The sequence below is a fragment of the Musa acuminata genome, chromosome BXJ1-5 (assembly GCF_036884655.1).
Source record: "Musa acuminata AAA Group cultivar baxijiao chromosome BXJ1-5, Cavendish_Baxijiao_AAA, whole genome shotgun sequence".
Taxonomy (NCBI): domain Eukaryota; kingdom Viridiplantae; phylum Streptophyta; class Magnoliopsida; order Zingiberales; family Musaceae; genus Musa; species Musa acuminata.
Window position 1 is genome coordinate 7,024,486 of NC_088331.1, and position 20,451 is coordinate 7,044,936.

General features: G+C 41.5%; 3 protein-coding genes across 3 annotated transcripts; all 3 read right to left on the minus strand.

The window, feature by feature from the left end:
- Positions 1-169: 169 nt before the first annotated feature.
- Positions 170-736, minus strand: LOC135675204 (ethylene-responsive transcription factor 4-like). Its single transcript, XM_065185481.1, has one exon. The coding sequence runs from the start codon at positions 734-736 to the stop codon at positions 170-172; it is 567 nt and encodes a 188-aa protein (XP_065041553.1).
- A 3,162-nt stretch (positions 737-3,898) lies between these two features.
- Positions 3,899-5,330, minus strand: LOC135673443 (AP2/ERF and B3 domain-containing transcription repressor RAV2-like). Its single transcript, XM_065182424.1, has one exon. The coding sequence runs from the start codon at positions 5,158-5,160 to the stop codon at positions 4,069-4,071; it is 1,092 nt and encodes a 363-aa protein (XP_065038496.1). The 5' UTR covers positions 5,161-5,330; the 3' UTR covers positions 3,899-4,068.
- Positions 5,331-18,980: 13,650 nt separating this feature from the next.
- Positions 18,981-20,130, minus strand: LOC135674937 (zinc finger protein WIP6-like). The gene is made up of 2 exons (XM_065185202.1): positions 19,680-20,130; positions 18,981-19,575 (listed from the first exon to the last, which is right to left on the minus strand). The coding sequence occupies exons 1-2, from the start codon at positions 20,112-20,114 to the stop codon at positions 19,096-19,098; spliced, it is 915 nt and encodes a 304-aa protein (XP_065041274.1). The 5' UTR covers positions 20,115-20,130; the 3' UTR covers positions 18,981-19,095.
- Between the last annotated feature and the right edge of the window lie 321 nt (positions 20,131-20,451).

Sequence of the window (20,451 nt, forward strand, 5' to 3'; positions counted from 1 at the left end):
ATCGAAGGAGGCAAGGAAAACAAAGAAAAAATCAACTCGCAGCCCGCAAGGAATCCCCGGTTCTTTTTTCCTTTACTTTTAGAGACGAAGCCTGCTAGCCCTAATTGATGTGCCGAAATAGCATTACAGAAACGAGAGAAAATGACAAAGTCGAACCGTCTGATTTGTATCAGATGAAAGGAGGGGGCAGGTTGAGATCAAAGTCGAACGACTTCTTCTTCTTCTTCTTCTTCGCTTCCTCCTGCTCGCTCACCACCATCTTTACCGCTTCGAACCGGTACCATGAGTACTTCGATTGGTTCGACTGCCACCCGAGGAACATATCCTGCCCGTTCGGCGCCGGAGCCAGCGCCAGGAAGCCCGATCGCCACGGCTGTGCCAAGCTCCAGCTTATTTGCGGCGCTGGCACCGCGGAAGCAGCGGCCGAGGGAAGGATCTCGACGACGGGGACGGAGTTACCGAAGTTGGTCATGGCCTTGGGGCCCCGCAGGCTGCGGGCGGCCTCGTCGTAGGCCCGGGCTGCCTCCTCCGCCGTGTCGAAGGTCCCCAGCCACTTCCTCGTCTTCTTCCACGGGTCCCGGATCTCCGCCGCGAACCTGCCCCACGGCCGTTTCCTGACACCGCGGAAGTGCGACGCCTTCCTCCCTCCACCCATCGTCAACGCCGCTTCCTTCGACCCGGTGACCGCCACCGTCGCCGAGCCTGCATTTCGCGTCGGAATCGTCTCCACCGCCATCACCAACACGTAACGAGGTTTGGTTCGGGAAGGGGCGAAGGGAAAGGTTATATATATATATACCGCAACCGGCGGTCTTGGTCTCACCCAACAGCCTCCTGATCTCGATTTAATATAATACCATTGATTTCTTTTGCCCGAGGGCAAGCGCATTTATCGGACGGCGATGATTCCCGTGCCGCACGAGCCGATCAGACGGCTGCCGACGCGTGCAACCAACTTATCTGATGCTATCCGCTGGACGGATCTCTGATCTCACGTGTGGGTCCATCAGTTCGCCCAGTTCCTTCTCCAATCACAAGGTAGGTACACACGTCATCGACCTGTAACTAACTTCCAGAAACATAACGCCGTATGATGCCGGTCACCGGCTAGTAACCGACACGTTGCCTCGAGCTCACCGGGAGTGTCCGGTGACGAGCCCCGCTTTGGACCACACATCACCACGTGGTATGTTTCTGTTCCATCATATTCAAATAGGATCAGCACTTAATTATTTTGAGAGATTGTCTAATTCTTTTTTATATTATTACAAAATTACCACCAGAATATTAAATTGGGCTGTGGAGAGGGCCCTGACTTAGCTGTGCCGTTATTGTTTGGTAGTGCACTTTAAATAGCAAAGAAGATATTAAAGCCCGCACTCTCGCTCACTCTAATAATTTACTCATGTTGGGAATAAAAGGATACCCAAAAAATAAGAAGGAGATTAGCACGTGCGTGCGTGCGTGCGTGGGGAGGCAGAGCGTGTGTTCACCTGTGCCCATTCTGTGTGTTTAATTCAAAGGCGCATTACATGGTAATTTTCGACCGTTTGGGCTCGGTCACCGTCGGTGCAATGCCAAACAGATCAAGTCCGACCCGAGTCAGCTTAATAAACCGACCCAAATTGACAGTCAACCCGTCCATTGGGTCAATCCAAATCGTGGCTGTGTGGGACCCAAATTGACAGAACCACCTAACTAAATTTGGTGCCGCACGTACATATCAAACATTGTAATAGATATCTTCACGCTGGGCCAGGCCAAATCTACATGCTTCGGCCCATGAGCTATGAAGCATCGGATGCGTGAAATCGAGACGTGATCCTTTTCTATCAGTAGATTCCCAGATGCTTACTCTCTTCTCTATCTGAATCTTCCATGTCGGGTGTGTTGGATCACACATCCACACCAGTGAAGAATCCCAGTGCACTCTGCTAGGACTTGCTAATAAGCTCAATTACTTACAAAGCAAAACATCAACTCTCATTAATATGAATATCTTTGAAATTTTCAAGGTTTATAGCTCTCGCACTGGTAATCCCATGGTGGCTAAGAAAACCCCTCCCAGAGATGGCTTGCTGTCTATCGTTTTAGCGTTCAGGTATTCTGTGGTACCTTCTTTTAGCTTATTTGTTTCGATCTGGAAATTGGACTAGTTTATAGAAGACTAGTGCTTTTGTTCTAAGAAAGACTGTTGAGCAGCCTGCAAAGTCATGGAAGACGAAACATAACAGAAGCAGACCTGGATGAACTGGAAGATTATGTTCCATTGCATTGCATTGCAATTGCTGCACAGACAACTGCAGCATATGCTGCACCGGTAAAGTTGACTAGAATATGATGCATAGGCATTTTCGGCAGAGCTGTCCTTACCGCGACTTCAGAAAGGTCAAACATTATCCCCTCAAGTCAACAATTCCGCAGAAGAAGTAACTCGTGTAAGACACTTGAGGAGATCTATGCTGAAAATAATGAAACTATGTTGAGGAAAGGGTGGGAGCACCAACATGCGAGTTTACATCAGCAACAATACCTTTTCTTTGTTTTTATTGTTGAATGGAGGTGTACACCAACATGAACATGATTCACATCCAAGATTTGAGATAAAGACAATCAGAAAGAAAGAAAAATCAAACGTGATCTATAACATCAGTCTGATGGGAGTCACATGGATTTCCCTGTTGCTTTTAGACTTGAGATGCAAGTTATCTTTATCACCATACGAATTTCCATTTCCAGATGCTTTTTTTCCTTCTCTTAACCCTTAGCTTTTACTGTGGAAGTTTGACGTTTGGACTTCATGGCATGGGAACTATGGGGCTGCCACTATGACATCCTAACTTTGGACTTTTCCCACCACCTGCAGACATGTATCTATCTATCTATCTATCTCTGATGTTCAGGTACAGCGTTTGAAGAACAGCTCTGTGCATCTTCCTTGAAGGTCTCATGAGGAAATTTGCAAGAGAAAAGAAATGATCAAGTTTCAATGAACAGGAATAAATAGCAATCATGTAGTCAACTATCTTAACTTTATGACAGGCTAAGCATGGAATTAAGAATTCAAGACATGTGATTACTTTAAATTATTAGTCTTTTCAGGTTCTATAGTTTTGGTCAATCGTGACTCCTTTACTAACCCATTGATACATGTATAGAATAACCGGTGAGGTCTCATTAGTTGTTCATAGCCACGGACAAATCTGTGCAGGAGTATAATCTATGGAATCAATGTGACGACACCTCTCTCCATATGCCAAATGATAAATAAGAAATACTATGAATGCTTTGATTTTATTTTTTCCTTTCTTTCTTGCATGATGTCCTTCGTCAACGATGCCAAGCTCTCTCTCTCTCTCTCTCTCTCTCTCTCTCTCATGAAAACACCAGGAGAGGTCACATAATGGGGTAGGTACTTGTGAAATGTGCAACATGATACCTATTTAAAGGACTTCAAAGCTGCACTTAATGTAGGTTTAGGTTCAAACTTAGGCAGGAGATTGAAGCAGCGCTACGTAGATGACTTTGACTCATCGACCCTCCGAAGCTGTCAGCAACGCACACCATCCGTGCGATAGCAGCATGGACTCAGTCCTCCTGCCTCTATTCATCTCTCTGTCCACATGGAACGTCATATGTTTGCCGTGAACTAAAGTGTGAGATATCAACAGGAGAAAATGTTTGAAGGCCATTAAAACAGTTTAAGCTTCATTGTTTCCATTTGGCCGCTCACTGTTTCCTATCTCATTCCAACTGTTTGACTGGATTCTTTGTGAAGGTCGATATTAAGCTGGCACAAATGATGGATGAATTGCGAAAGATGTAAACTTGTTTTACTTAGGAAGCAATTCTGGTGATGGAATCAATCTAATAGACGAGCATGCAAGAGATCTGTAGGTGAAGAATGAACAAGGAACCAAAATTTGTTTTTCCTTGCAGCAGGATGTTTCCGATCCTTTCGGTAAGATTCAACTCTTCGACGACTAGTCTGATATGATATACACGAGAGAATTTACATGAAAGATTGACTAACTGGTGACTGATTAGCCTAAATCGAATAAGCCGATGCTACGAACCCTCCTCTCTGCATTGCTTCTTGAACAGCTCGAGTGATGATATCAAATCCATGTCCCTGGTCCTCTTCGCAGCCCAGCCAACACCACTCCTATCGCTGACATCTCCGCTCACCGCCGCCGGAATCTTGACAATGTTCACACCGAAGAGCCTCACCACCTCAACGGGTGGTTTCGTCGCTTGAACCCCATCGGCCGTGTGTGCGCCGGCGGTTCGCGTCTTCCAACCGATGAAGAGCTGCTTCTCCGGGCCGGTCGAGCGCTGGAAGGTGACGACGTCGCCTGCTCTGAGCCCCTTCTCCTTGACAAACCGGCTCCAGCCCTTGGTTAGCACGTAGCTCTGGCTACTGTTCCAGTAGGAGTAGCGGAACCGCCACACCTTCCCGCAGGCGTCCTCGAAGTTCAGCAGCACCCCTTTGCAGGCGGCAGCGCCGGTCTGATTCAGCGGGAAGTGCTTCTCGGCGTGCTGCTTCGGTATCACCAACCTGTTCAGCTTTCCGACGTCGCTAGGAGTCACGGCCTTGTCGAAGAGGTGCTCCCTGTGCTCGCCACCAAACCACCCCGTGACCCCTCCACGGGAAGGATGGTTCCTCCTCTTGTCGGCGCCGGAGGATCGTTTGCTTTGCTGCAGCTCGTCGAGGTAGGTATGTTTACGGAGCATGTCGACGATCTCAGCCTTGGAATGCGAATTCAGGAACGAGAGTTCCGCCGTGTCCTCATCGCGGGTCTCGACGAGCGGCTTGAAGTTGGTGACGGCGTCGCGCCCGCGGAAGCGCTGCGCAGCCACGTCGTAGGCCCGCGCCGCCTCGTCCTCCTCGTTGAAAGTGCCCAGCCAGACCCGCTGGTGCTTCTCGTAGATCTGCGCCCCCCACCGGCCGTTAGGCTGCGGCACGACGCCTTTGTACTGGGACGACGGCAGCTTCCGTGACTCGGCCTCGATGCTGATCTCCGGTTCGAGGACGACGCTTGCTCCGCTACCGAGTCGTCGTAAGCCCTTAGGAGGGGCCGGCGGCGGTGGCCGCGGCCGCGGCGGAGGAGACTGCTTCTCGATCTCGCTGCAAGCATCCTCTAAGCTGCTAGTGTCCATAGGTTGTTCCAGACGGACTGGCTAAGCAGAAGTAGGGATGAAGGTTGAGGAAGAGGCAGAGTAAGAGACAGATAGGAGATGTGTGTTGGGGTTGTTATATAGCAAAATGAAGGGCGTCTATTATTATAGAATTAGATAGTTAGGAATATGATAGATCTCATGGTTTGGGTGTGGGTCAACTCAAAAGTGACGGTGAGAAGAAGAAGAAGATTCGTAGGAAGGGAGGGGGGAGAGGGGGAGGCAGTAGTGCCTCTTTGCCTTCCTCCTCCTATGTGGATTAGCGTATGGTGGTGCAAGTTGGCCAAGGGGGTGGGACATGGCATCGAGGCAAGTGGATGAGGGGAGAGGAGTGTGGACCATGACTCGTAAGTGCATCCCCCCCTCCTGGGGCTTCGCTGCTGCTGCTGCTGCTGCTGCTCCTCCTGAGCAATGGCCTGCTCATCTCTGATGCTTGTGTCTCACATTTCACTGTTGGGAAATACTATGAATTGGGAGACACCAAATAACACCATGGATTATGTTGCTATTTTTGTTTCTTTCTACACCAACTTGGCAACATTGTGTACATGGTTTGAGGTGTTGGGTTTGCCATCGCTACCTCTCACTGCAAGAGGAACCTGGACACCAGAATCCAGGCAAGAGAGACAGAGACCGGAAGCCAAGCATGAAACAGAGATGGAGAAAGAACAAAAACGCATTACGCATACATGTATCGCTTTTGATGCCCCTCCAATAGCATTCATCCCATTTGAAATTCTCGAGCATACATCATCATCAATGCACACAGTCACGTCAATCCACTTCCACAATACTTGATGAAGCTTGCCATATCTGGCGCAACTCGTTCGTCTACAGGAAGAACAGCCACTCCAAGAAAACTGCCCTGTAGCTGCCCATTGTTTTTGAATCCCTCACCACCTGCATGACCCAAGTTTTTCCACGCATCTCATGCTGCCCAATGTTTAGAGTCCGCCGATGTCAAACTCACCCTCTAAATTAATAATCACTATCACTCATCTGTTTCGCTGTTTCGATATAAATCACACTGTATCACTTTTTCTAATAGACACAAATTACTCTTTTCGTGTGACCAATGTCCATAAAGGCCTGCATTTAATGCATGTCCTATGAAATCATGTAAACTACATTTGCATGATGTAAACCATTTTTCAGTGTAATTCTAAATAAATTAATGATCAAGACAACGGGTCTCTCCATGCATTTAGCTCCTTTCTTGTATTATCTCTTGATAAATTCGAAAAATATATGCGTGTCAATTCCTTGAGTTCAGTGGTAAAGGAAATAGAAAAAGAAGAAGAAGAAGAAGAAGAAGAAGAAGAAGAAGAAGAAGAAGAAGAAGAAGAAGAAGAAGAAGAAGAAATCTATAATATTTTATTCATGTAAATGCAATCAAAATTTCTCCATTTCCATAAGCAGCAACTCATCAGCATGTAACACAAGTTGTGGTTGAGTTGGACATCACCAGTCGACTGCAATAATTAACAATCTCCTGTAATGCTGCATATGTTAATCATGTGGATACAGTGATGGTGGAAGGTGAGGTGTGACAGCATTTCTCTACATACTTGCAGCAACAGATTATAAATTATGTTTATTGGTGAAGTGTGGACCTTTAAGAAACTTTTTTGTGGATATGGATATGCTTAGATGATGCATGATAAGAAAGAAAAAAAAGTAAGATCTGCCTCCAGTGACAATAAAAGACTGTGGACCCAAGGAATGGTTTATGATGTGTGCTTTTCCCCCCTTTTGTAGTTACATATACAAGTAATTTGAGGTCATAAGAATTCCAGAATTGATAAGAAAATTTGCAGAAACTGTGGTAATGATTCATGTCATCTTCTGTCTGTCTTTGAATGCACAGTTTACAGATATTTAATTACGCTATGTCAACTTCGGTTAAGGTGTGATTAGTTCAGCTCATTTAGCCTTATCTGATGAATATTTTATGCTGAAAAGTTCACCACCAACACCATGTGTTTCAGGAAATCATATAGTTTTTAATAGGAGATTCTTGCGATTAGGTCAGTGTCATACATAAGTGCTATTCTGCTGATGATGAACTCCATCATCCATCTACCCCTTTTGATGATAGCTTTCTTTTTTATCATCTCTTTGCCCTGTCAAGATTGACCTCGTTAAACCTTCCATTACATGTGGAATAAAAACGAGTCTCTTCTGAATCTTTTCGACTCTTTGATGAGATATCCAAATGCCTTTGTTAGCATATCGCAGGAAAGGTTTGACGGATTCCTCGCCGGCAACATGTGCCGATTGTTTTGTTGTCATGTAAGAAGAAAGTTCACACAGGGTTAAGTCACGCGCTTTTGGACCACTGCGAGAAGAAGCAAAGCAAAAGCTAAACAAAGCAAAGCAAAGGTACATGCGAGATGGGCACGATGAATGGGAGGCCATTTATGAGGAACAGTGAGTACTCTGCGAAAGTCTTACACAGGTCGTTATCTGATCCCCATTGGCATTGTTTGTGGTCCTCGTGGAGAGCACATATATTAGCCACTGCTCTCCGCCTTGAATGCCCCCAACTCGAGAGAGAAAAATACACCCATAAAATACGTGGTAGAATTACATGCATGCAACTCATATTATCCAACTTTTTTAATTTACTAATAATGAGTGAGTCAAATTAATAAAGATTAATATATACTGAATCAAATATCAATCCAATCTAAAATTATAAATTAAACTCGAATATATATTATCCAACTTTTTTAATATTTATTATTTTTTTTCTTTTCCGATCTCTCCTCGTAAATATCTTCTGACAAAGCGATTTCGGCTGCGCCGACAAGGGTGCTTTCTCCTTTTGAAGAAGCAATGGACTTTGAATTGGGTTTTCCTTCGTGTGGAACGTCGTCCAAACATTTAGGCCAAATGATCACTGGCCACGCCACCCAACGAAGACCTTTCGGAACGCTTCGGGTTTATCGAACGCAGAATTATGCTTGCAATTTTTTTGTCTTCATGACCAAAGCAAGAAGATAGAAAGGAAAAGTCTTCAGGAGAGAGTCTGTACACATACGCCATAAGACACCATCCATTCGAAGCAGTCAGCAGGAGTTTGGGACGAGGGTACAAAGGAGTTGGAAGTTATTAATGGGGACGTCTTCCTTCTCAGGCAAGGCAGCTGATTCAAGGGCAAGTAATGAGGGGAACAAACTGTTGAGGTGATTAACATGTTGCGTGCTCCTCCGAGAGCAGAGCAACGACATCACAGGTTTGGCTGGGACTGCGGTGGTCCTCTACGCCCTGTGCAAGTGTCAACTTCTGGGCCATTAGCAAGTTAAGGAAAAGGACCCTCTTCGCCCTCAGAGGACCACACTGCAAACCTGAAACCAGCGCCCTCCACCATCCGGTGTTGTGCTCCTCCGTCACTCTTCTCAGCCTGGCAAGACGGCCGAGCCCCATTTCGACATCAGCAGCAAGTTGCACCATTTCCAGTGACCAGCAGGCAAAACACCAGTCCATGGTTTTGCAGACAAGGCAGGATTCTCGGTCCAGTTGTTTTGTCTCGACCGTGGCAGGAGGCCACCCTTTTTATTTTGTGTATTAAATTGGAAAAAGCATGTTCATCGGTGAGGAAGAAGGACCCACCACTGCGAAATTATTATGAGCGATGGAATTTAGAACATATACGGCCTCCTATGCTCCTTACACTCATTTTTTGTCACACGCACTTGTTATTCATTAGCGCAGCTCGAACGAAGCCTTCTTTGGATTAGGGGCTTCGGCATCTCCGATTCGACCGTCCATTCCACCTATTACTCATCGCCGTCATCATGACTCCTTCCGTGACCGTCGCCTTTGATTGCCTCTCCGACGGTATAGTCATCGAGAGATCGTCGTGCTGGCTAATAGCTTGCTTTTGGCGATTGAGAAGTAATGAAATAATAAAATATTATATATTTTTAATTAAAAAAATAAAAATAAATAATATTAAATAAGAGGTAAAATTAAGAGTACTTAAAAAAATATATATATCTTTGCTTCATGAATCATGATTCTATTTATAGGACCTAATGATAACTATCTCACGTTATCATATCATCGATGATTAAATTAGGTATAGGAACTGTCCTTTGATAATAACTTTTTAGATCATGAGTCATTTAGGTAAAACTATTTAGAACATAGTTAGAATTATCTAAAGTATGATAACTATATATGATAACTATCTATAAATTAATTCTCAACCCTCATTCTTTATTCATAGTGACAGATTTGAGACATGAAATAAATGCACTTCTAAAACAAGAGTGACTTGATAAGAATATCTATAATTTATTCATTTGTGCTATAAATACCTTATTAATATAACTCCACTTGCTATAAGATCCCGGATTAAATGATAATATATATCTATATGCTTCGTTCTTCTATGAAATGTTAAATTCTTTATCATTGCAATTATGATTTTATTGTCATAAAATGTTTCAGTTGTTTCTTTTTCTTCTTGAAATAAATTTCTAAAAAATCTTCTAAGTCATATTACTTGATAAAACTACTGACGTTGCGATTGCATATTTTACTTTCGATGTCAATAATGCAATTATTATTTACTTCTTTAAACTCATATAGCTCATGATCAAAGGTTAAAAATATTATACGAACTACTCTTTCTATCATCAGAAGCTCTTGTCCAATCACTATCAATAATATCAAATAATTTATATTTAAAATTATAATAATATCAAATATATTTATAGTTCTAAAAATATAACACAAAACTTTTTAACAACTTCAATATGATATTTACTTAGACTATGCATAAACCTAGATACTGCACCAACATATAAGGTAATATTTGGTCGAGTATGAGTCAGATAAATCAAACCTCTAATTAAACTTTTATAATATCTTACATTTGTCAAATATGTATCATCTTTAAGTTTCAATTAATAATTTATTAGTGTTACTATAGCTTTATAATTATTCATGTTAGACTTTTTGAGTTGATCCATTGTATAATTTTATTTATGAAATAAAATTTTCATCTGATTCTTGTTTCACATCCAACCCAAGAAAATAGTATAGTAGACTCATATATGATATTTTAAACTTATTCATTGTATATTTTTTAAATTCTATCATAAAAGAGTTAGATAAACTCATATATATAATATACATAATAATATTAACATAAAGATAAATCATAAAAATATTATATTTACCTTCTTTTGATAATGATAAAAAGTAGATTCACTATTACTCCTCTTAAATTTATTTTGATTAAAATAATAATTAATTTTATTATATCATACCCTCAAGCTTGTTTAAGCCCAAAAAGAGTTTTCTTGAGCTTATGCATATTTTCTTCATATCATTTAACTAAAAAGCCTACAAGTTAAGTAAAAAAAATTTATTTTTGTAAATCTTCATTTAAAAAATATAAATTTCACATCCAATTGATAAATAAGTCAACTTAAGTGAGTAGCTAAATCTAAGAAAGTTCTCACGATTTTGAATATAACAACCGGGAAAAAAAGTATCATTAAAATAAGTACATTTTTACTGTGAATATCTTTTTGCTAGAAGTTGAGCCTTGTGATTTTGGATACTTCCATCTATATTTTATTTTATTTTGAATATACATTTCAATCTAGTAATTTTTCTTTGGTTTTGGTATATATGTTATCTTTTTAAGTTTTATTCTTTTGAATTGACTTGATTTTCTCCTATATTACATTTCATCATTCCTTTTTTTCAATTATTTTCTCAAATTTTATAGGTTCTAAAATAAGCAAAACAAAATTTTTATCAAAGCTTACGATGGTTTTGTGAATTTATCAAAATATAAATAATATAACAAAAAATTCTTAGATGACTTACAAGTGACTTCATACCATACCAAGTCTCAAGAGGAGTTTGATTCATAATAACTTTTGTTAGTAAAATATTCTTTTGTCGAAAACTGATTTGAAAGATATTTTTCTTTTAATAAAATTTTTATCATTTCAATAATAATTTGATTCTTACATTCTATTATACCATTTTGGTATGGTGTATATGGTATTATTAATTCTGCAATAATATTATTTAAAAAATTAAACTTATTAGATAAAAGTTCACTATCTTTATCTATTCGAAATGTCTTTACGCATCTACCACTTTGTCATTTTATAAATTATTTAAATTTTTAAAATTATCAAATATTTCATATTTTAGTTTTAGAAAATATATTAACTCATACCAACTATAATCATTAATAAATAATAAAAAATATTAACTTCTACCAAATAATTTTATATTTATAGATCCACATAAATTAGCATAAATTAATTTAAGACAATTAGATACTCGTCGTACTTTTTCAATAAGAAATGGTTTCTTGTCATAATGCATCATTCACATATATCAAATATATTAATTTTAATTAATTTAAAAATTATTATTTTTATTTAACAACATTAAGCCCGTTAAAGCATCCATATTTTAAATATCACAAATTACACTTATTATTTTGATTTATAATAAAAGCATACTTTTTAATATTTAAAACATTAAGTAACAACATCTTGTTTTATGTCATATAAATATTTACTATAATCAAATAATTTTTTATCTTTAATAGTGTATAAATCATCCTCAAATTTAATTAAATATTTGTCATTTATTAATTATCTAACACTTGAAAAGTTGTGATATATTAAGTGCCAAGAAAACATCACCAATGTATTTTATCTTTCCTTGACTTGTCTTCACCTCAAATATCTCTTTCCCTTCCACTTAGAGGATTTACTTATTATCTCTAAGTTTAACTTTTAACTTGTGAGTTTATCAATATATCTAAATATTAATCTTATGTCTAACATATGATTTGAATATCTATTATCCAAAAATTAAATAGTATTTGAGATATCATTAACTATGAATAAGTCATAAACAATTTATTACATTCTTTATTTTTCTCCACGTAACTTGCTTTTCTTTTTTTTCTTGCAATATGCCTTCATATTATCAAAATTTTTACAATAGTGACATTGAATTTCTCTTTTTTTTTTATCATAATTCATTACTTTTATTTATCATGCCCATTATAGTGTTCCCTTCCTTTTTCTCTTTTATTTCCTTATAAAATTCTCCTCGACCGTGTCCTCTTTTTGTTGACTTTTTTCTCTTCTTTTGAAGCAGAAGACTCCCTTGAAATGATTTTTTTTACTTTTCTCAAGTAACTTTTAATCTTGCTTCATATGCTTGCTAGGAACTTATTATTTTATTAAATAAAAATAGATAAATCTTTGGACTTCTTAATTCTAATAAAACTATAATCAAATTTTGGAGCTAAACTTCTCAACACTTTTGCAACAATTATATAATCATAAACATGTTCACCAAAAGATTTTATTTGAGTAATAATTTCAATCACTCGAAAAAGAAAATCTTATATCGGTTTATTATTTTTCATGAATAAAATTTTAAACTTACAATGAAGGGTTTGAAGTTTTATCATAATCACCTTTGATGAGCCGTAAAATTCATTTTGAAATATCAATCAAGCTTGTCTCATAGACAGCTTGTTGAATAAAAAATAATATCTTTGAGTCCTTTTTAGTCTCCCTTAACTTAGCTATTTTATCTGGATCTGCATATCTATTTTCTATTAAGTCCCAAAGATCCTAAGATTTAAATATAGTTTTCATCTTGATACTTCAAAATGCATTGCATTTGTTCGAAGGTGTAAGGAAATGATAAAAATATAATATTATAATATAATTAAAAAAATACTTTTAATAAAAAAATTTAAAATAATATTTAACAATAAATAAAACTAAGAACACTTACAAAACATTCCCAAATGTATATATTTTTTACTTCATAAATCATAAACCATGATCCTATTTATAGGACATAATAGTAACTATCTCATTCGATCATATCACTCATGATTAAATTAATATAGAAACTATTTCCATAATAATAACTTTTTAAATTATAAATTATTTGAATAAATTATTTAAAATATAACTATAACTATCAATCAATTCTCAAACACTTTCTTCGTTGCGGCATTGCCTTAGCTTTCGTATTACCAATAAATGGTCAACGACCCAATCATAGCCTCCCCTAACATTTTCTTCCTTCTCAGTGCTCATGCCTTCTTTTGTATTATATTATTATTAGTATTGTTGCACGTACGCCGTTGTTGGTTTTCCAGTCAAACACGTGATACTTACTGGTAAACGCTTACGCTCAGACTGAGTCAAACCCTCAGCCAACTTCAGGCAATGGATGACGAAGAAGAACGCTCAGTTGGTCGAGGAAGAGTCTCAAACTCTCTCTCTTCGTTGCTCGAGTATAAGCCAATACCAGACACGTAGCACCGAGTTTGAGAAGTCTTTACGTACAGTGGTTCTTTTCCTTTAGGATCCACAGATAGAAAGGAGTTGGAAGAAGAACCAGTCGAGCAAACTCGTTCCAAAGGATCAGAGTTGCCGAGCTGAACGTCTTCTTTTCACCACCACTGGTTTCTGATCTGATCCGACAAGTCACAAACGTATTTGTCTTTGATGAGGACAGTCCGGAAAGATTGCAGGGAACCGCACGCTTGCTGGCTACCCAAAGTTCACCACTGGATTTCTCTGATTGCTATTTGTGTGATGTGACACTGCTGTTTGGGTGACTTCAGGTATATGCAAATGCATGAAAGGATAGTGATGAGAATGACATGGCCTTGAACGACTGGTTTGCGCATATGCTGGTTAACCAACCTTTCTTATCCTCACCTAAACCTATATTAATATGACGGACGTGCATGGTCCAATATAGATTGAAATAGCGGTATATGCACATGAAATGTACCCACTTCCCTAATGATATATATATATATATATATATATATATATATATATATATATATATATATATATATATATATATATATATATATATATATATATATATATATATAAAATAAGTTCATGCCCTACTACTCATTTTTGATCCAATAAATATATCGGGTCAGGTGCTGATGTTGGAACCCTACTTGAGTTTTGGTTATGGATCTTCGTTTTGAATCCCGAAGCTTGTTGGACTCGGATGAGATTGTCCTCATGAAGAATTGGTACGTACCCACCATTTATGCCTGTGATTTTGACGTGGTTCTACGATGTCCAACCTATCATTTGGATCAGAATAGGAAACAAAGGAAAGCTTGAGAACTTTGCCCTTGCATATATATATTTATATCACATCTGACATTGTCTTAGTAATGTAGGTATTCCCTGATTGACATATTTGCATATATATATGTATAGCCCATGGCCCCTTCACGGTCCATGGCCCAGTGTTGTTGATCAGCCAGAATATGGTAAACCATTCATACTGATATGAAATTGGACTTACAAGTTTGGATCTGTATGAATATTCCATCTTCCATACATTATATAAATATAACATAGCATTGAGTTCCACCCATCCAATCAATGACTAAAATACAAAAAAAAGAAAGGAAGAGGAATAAAGAATAAATTATTGCATGATAGCACATGGTTCCACCAGTTTTGGCCTTACTACTGCAGTAGTCAACATGGCATCTCCTGCAAGTTGCTCGGCCAGTTGTGTTCTTTGACTCTTCCAAAAGTGTTCAAAGCCCCATTCAAACGGGAATGCCTCCCTTGGGTTGTTCGCTTTGTGCATTCTTATGTGCCGCTGTCATGATTCTTCGTCTGTTCTTTACTTCCAATGCTGCTTACAGGTAGACTCTCTTGTCTGAATGATTGTGTTTACACTTTGTCAGAGACACATGCAGCAGTGTGAAGCCTTCTAAATTGCGTGCCACCGTCGGTCTGTGAGCCTCCTCAGGTTCTTCTTCTTCAGCCGACAGCTAACTCGATGAGTTAAAATACTATACATGTCTACCACTTTCCAATGCAAACGATCTATATACTGGATATCGAGAGTCAATTTACCAGAGTGCTTAATCAAAAGATTAAATACAGCCAGTGGCGTTGTTTTCTTATTGTCTTCCGGCTATTGGATTCTACATGACTCTAATATTATTTTATGCTTGCTTTCCAAATGCTCTTACTACACATGCGAACAAACCGAATGTACGGTATACGAATAGCGTAAAGGAGACAATATTACGCAGAAAATATAGTATAAACTAAGATATAGTTGAAATGGCAAAGAGAAGATTATGTGGTTCTTCTACATTCATGAATAAGAGCTAAATTAATTTATTTATTATATGGGAATAATCAAATATAAAGACCAAATAAAACTGATGTTGTGTTGTCTCTTTTGCACTGCTGAACGTGTCAGATCATACATACGTTCTGGATATCGTTGCCACATTCCTCCTGCATTTTTCATCGACGCTCTCTTCCAAAGTAGCATCCGCGGCAGCAGAAGCCAAGTCACGGCGAGTTGATTTGTCGGGCATCAAACTTCTGGGTGGGGTATATAGAACCCAGAAGATTCTATGCGCGCAGTCAAGGACATGCATAGATCGAGAATCAAAAAGACGTGTTACAGTGTAAATTTCGATTCTACTAATTACGGCAACTGTTTGGTCACTGAAGACATTTGATTTACGCGATTTTGCCCGAGTATCCGAGGGCTACTTGCTTTGATCTGAAACCAATCCAAGAAATGAGCAGAGAAAGTTGTCGTATATGATTCGCAAATTTATATGCATCATAATCAGATAAGCAGCCAGGGATCTTGCAGCTTCGGGATACTAATATCGAGATTTAAAGCTAGCTCCACTGCTACCTATTATGATTTGCTTTCTGCTAGCTGACTGCCATGGAAAGAAGATCAACTGTTGAAGCTGCTAATGAAACTTTCTTCTAAAAAGCAACGAGCTGGATCGATGATTGCCGAATCATCCGCGGTTGGTCGTCGGTGGAAAGCGAAGTGTCATCTGGGGCTGCCGCCGCTAAAGAGAACACTAACCTCGCAGTTTCCTTCACCCCTCGTCGCTCACATTAGCTAGCAGGAAAACAAAGGCAGACGAACGCTTACAAAACTTGTCTGGGAGGTACGTAAAAAGGAGGGGGAGGAGCACAGCAGGAGACAGAAAAAATGAGCCGGAACGATCTTTTCCAGCCAGAGATAACTCAAGTCGCAAAGGTCCATTGTATGCATGCAGGCATGCATGAGAGTTGGTCTTGCTGCGGTACTGAGCCAATGCAACAGCATGTCGGAGGCCCCACGGGAAAGGCTCATGCAAAGTCTACATCGGTATCTATTACGACGGGGGAAAGGGAGCGCGTACCGTGGTGATCACTGTTGGGGGGTGTGGGAAAGCCGCGGTGGGTGCGGGGGAGAGGAGAGGAGAGGGAGGGGAGGCGACCTTTGTACAGGGAGCAGTAGCAGAGCTGGGTACTACATACGTAGCTTTCGGCCGCGGCCTTTGGAGCTTTGAGCTTTGGCGTGTTCTGGCGTGGCCACGGCACACCCATCTGCGCGCGCACCTTTTGCGAACCCACCCCCTCCCCTCCACTGCCACGTGGGGCCCGCCCGCGTGGGGAACACGTCCGCACGGACGTCGACGGGTCCTCCCGCCGGGCCAACCCCCGTGCTCGTAGGACCCACCCCTCATTCCACTCACCAAGGTGAACTGTGCACGCTTTCCTCCTCCTCCTTCTCCTTCTCCTTCTTCTCCTTCTCTTTCAAGTCTCGGTTGCTCTTTCCTCCACTGGACTGAGTCTTTACCATCCAAAAGAAATGCAAATAAGCTGCTACGTACATGCCGTTATTCTTCTTTATCGAGGTCATAAGATATCGTGTATTCATCAAGCAAGATTGCCGTTGCACCCAAACCATACGACAAGAGCAGTTCACGTACGATGCCGTTAGTCGTTGCGAATGAAGAATGAGTTGCGGCGATTGAACTTGAGGGCTGTAAGTAACTCCTGCAAGCCAACTCAGAACACATATAGACATGGCAGCTCTGAACCTTCACCTGTTTCAGAAAAGAAAGACGATCTCTCACCGCATGCTGCATTTATGATTAACTGCAGCAGCAATCTGAATAAAACAGGCTGCGGCTTACAATATGATGTAATCTGAATTCGAACGCAGATCAAAAACATTGGCGTGGATCCTTGCAAATCATTCTCTATCTACTATACCACATGAGACCATCTGGTTGCCATCATAGGTAGCAACAATTAGCAGCCATGCATGCCATGATAATTACGTACGTTACTTCTCTTGTGGGAGTATCTCATATCTTATTTGTAAATTACATTTACACGTCGAGTCCCAATGTAAGCTTATCCTATACGTTAGAGAGAACAAGTCTACCCTAATTTTTTGTGGAAGACTCGATAGATGTGGCCATAATTGTGTTAGCACAAATTGTTGTAAGTTTTATATTTGCAAACTCATCCCATCTTTTGATATGGACTTTAATTATGTCGTGCAAAATATTATAACTAATGTAAATTCATAGTAAAATCTTGTCTTTGATCATACGTGCCACAGTTACGTATTATCTGTAGTGGTTGAAGTGCAGCAACTCAACTCAAATCCTGGTGTATTGAACCATCTCGATGACAGTAAAATTCCAAAACCATCAATGGAGTTCAGGGTAAGCTTAGAGATGAGAATCCGTCTGGTTGATTCTAAGGCGTCATCCTTGAAGGAAGTCATGTGAACTACTGAACATACGTGAAGCTGATGAGGACATCAGAGATTCAATGTTGCGACGATTGGAATTGCCTGTATTATGTACGTGCCGTCGGAGGTGTACCCAACGTGCCATGCCATGCCATCCCGGATGCATGTATACATATAGTCCGGGAGGAAGTGCAACCCTGCGTTGGTTTATGTGAATGTCATGACGTCGCAGCACTTGGTGGACTACCATCGCACAGTGCAACCCATGGCAGCTCGGCGCGTAGTGATCTGGGTTTCTCTTTCCGTGCCAGCTGATGCAACCAGGCATGCAATGGCATCGAGGCGTTTCTGCTGGCTTTCTCTGTAGCATGTGTTGGTTACTGGCTGGGAAGGGAAAGAAGGCACAGTGCTTTGGAGCAACCCTCAGAGGACTCAAAAAATGGCAGCAGTCTCTCTCTCTCTCTCTCTCTCTTCTCTCTCTGTCTCTGCGGTCCACGTACCGTGCTGACACTTCTGCATAAAGCTTCTGTGGGAACAGTAATAATCGTGGAAGCGCCATCGGGAGAGAAAGAAAACCAGAGAGTGAATGCCAATGCACGTCGGGAGAGAGACAATGAGTTGTACGTGTTAACATATCAATAACTCAGTGGCTGCAGCTAACAGACATGAGTACAGACTCGTTTCAGACTCTTCCCTCTCCATCGCAGCAGCTACTACCAATCCATCAGATGTCTGATATCGCGCACCTCTCTCCCGTGTCATGTCCACATTTATTAGTGGAAGAGTTGCTTTATACGTGCAGACTAAAAGAAAAGAAGCCAATGCCCGTTTCCGGCTATCTCTGCTGTCTCTCTCCCTCTCCCTCTCTCCTTCCCTGTCTATCTATGCCTTCTCTGATTCGCCAAGCGAGGACTGCGAGCTAAAGCTGGCATATTAAGAGTCTGGTTAACATGGAGGATCTAAGTTACTGTTCTTCAATGACTTCTGTAGGTACGTACTGCGGCAACTGCATTGAGATTAAGACTGACTAGGCATGGAAGAAGACTTGAATGAAAGAGAAAAAACACAGACTCTTACAGATAAAAGAGATCCATTCTCTCTCCCTCTTACTCTCTCTCTCTCACATGCACAAGACACGATGACAGTCGGCAACAGTAACCTAAAGGAAAAACAAAAAAGTAAAGGAACTGATAGAACGATCCAATTTGAAGAACCTACCATGCAACTTCCCTCCCTCCTCTCCTTCTCACCCTCTCTCTCTCTCTCTCTCCCATATCTTAAACTAATGATGTCTGTTATAAGGTTGTTATGCCACTAGATAAGAAGCTAAAGCGCGCCGCCGTTGTCTCCGTTTCCCTCCTCATCACCATCGTCACCCTCTTCCTCCTCCTCCTCTTCCTCTTCGTCGACGCTCATCGTCTCTACGATGTGAGGTGCATGGCCGCTGCCGAAGGACCTCACGTGGTCCTTGAGCGATCGCTTGTGCTTGAAGTCGGAGCCGCAGATGCAGAACCACAGCTTCCCGCAGTTCTTCTCATGGGTACGCCAGTCGCCGCGCACCGCGAACGCCTTGCCGCACCGCCGGCACGCGAAGGACCGCGCTCCATGCTTGCGCTTGTAATGCGTCTGCAGCGTCCGGAAGTCCTTGAGCGGCCGTGACCTGGGGTGATCGATGTTGTTCTTGCACCCTTCGGCGCAGCAGTAGCAAGGCAGCTTCAGCAACGAGGGTGACGGCATCTGCCTCGTGGCACCACGCAGCGACTCGGATCCCCTCCGGTACTGCGAGCCGTGTCCCCACATATGCATCTGCTCGGAAGCCACGACGCGAAGTTAGGATCAGAGAGAGACAACACATATCTAGTGAGATCACAGCGTGTATGAAGCAGGAATTAGCAACGATCAACGTCGACCTGCATGTTGTTGAAGCGGTTGAAGGTTTTGTTGCACACGGTGCAGGAGAACTGGGTGTTGCCGATGAGGATTTCGGCGGCAGAGGGGATCCAGTACTGACTAGGCACGGGGTTCAAGCCCGTGACGGTAGTGGGCATGGCGATTGTGCTTGCACAAGCACTAGTAGCACCGGGCGGCGGGCCGATGGAGAGCGCGATCGTCACCGCGGAGTCATCCTCCACCTGGTTCGAAGAGTGAGAGAAGTAGTGGTGCTGTTTGTGGAACCAATTAGGAGCGATGGGCGGTGCGTAAGTAGAAGAAGAGGAAGCTGGAGAGGAGCAAGGCGAAGGGGTGGCGTGGCTTCCAGGGGGCCAAAGAGAGAGCAGCAGAATGGAGTGGTCTTCTTCCTGGTCACTAGTCTTGGAAGGCAAGGAGCTGCCGCCGTTGGAGAACATGCCTACTGGATATAGGAGAAGAAGAGGATGAGAATAGGGTGGGGGGAAGAGGTATATATGGGTGCGGAGGAGTGGGGGGGGGGAGGGTGAGGGAGCGAGGGAGTGCGTAGGGAGTGAATGATTGAGAGAGAGGGCACGTGCAAGAGGATGAGAATGGAGGAGGTTTGGCTGGGTTAGGTTGGAGGGGAGACAAAGGGCCGGCAAAGGTGGGGAGGAGGGAAGAGGGGGATGGGACCAACAGCGAGGAAGGGACCAGAGTACTCCCAATATACACACACACACAGAGACAGAGGTGGGGTTCGGCGAGGGATTGGCAGCACGATAACCGAGCTTCTCC

Coding starts and splice junctions, on each gene's coding strand:
- LOC135675204 (XM_065185481.1), bottom strand. CDS start 736: ATGGCGGTGGAGACGATTCCGACGCGAAATGCAGGCTCGGCGACGGTG.
- LOC135674937 (XM_065185202.1), bottom strand. CDS start 20,114: ATGTTCTCCAACGGCGGCAGCTCCTTGCCTTCCAAGACTAGTGACCAG. Junction 19,576..19,679: donor ACCGCTTCAACAACATGCAG/GTCGACGTTGAT, acceptor GCTTCCGAGCAG/ATGCATATGTGGGGACACGG.
- LOC135673443 (XM_065182424.1), bottom strand. CDS start 5,160: ATGGACACTAGCAGCTTAGAGGATGCTTGCAGCGAGATCGAGAAGCAG.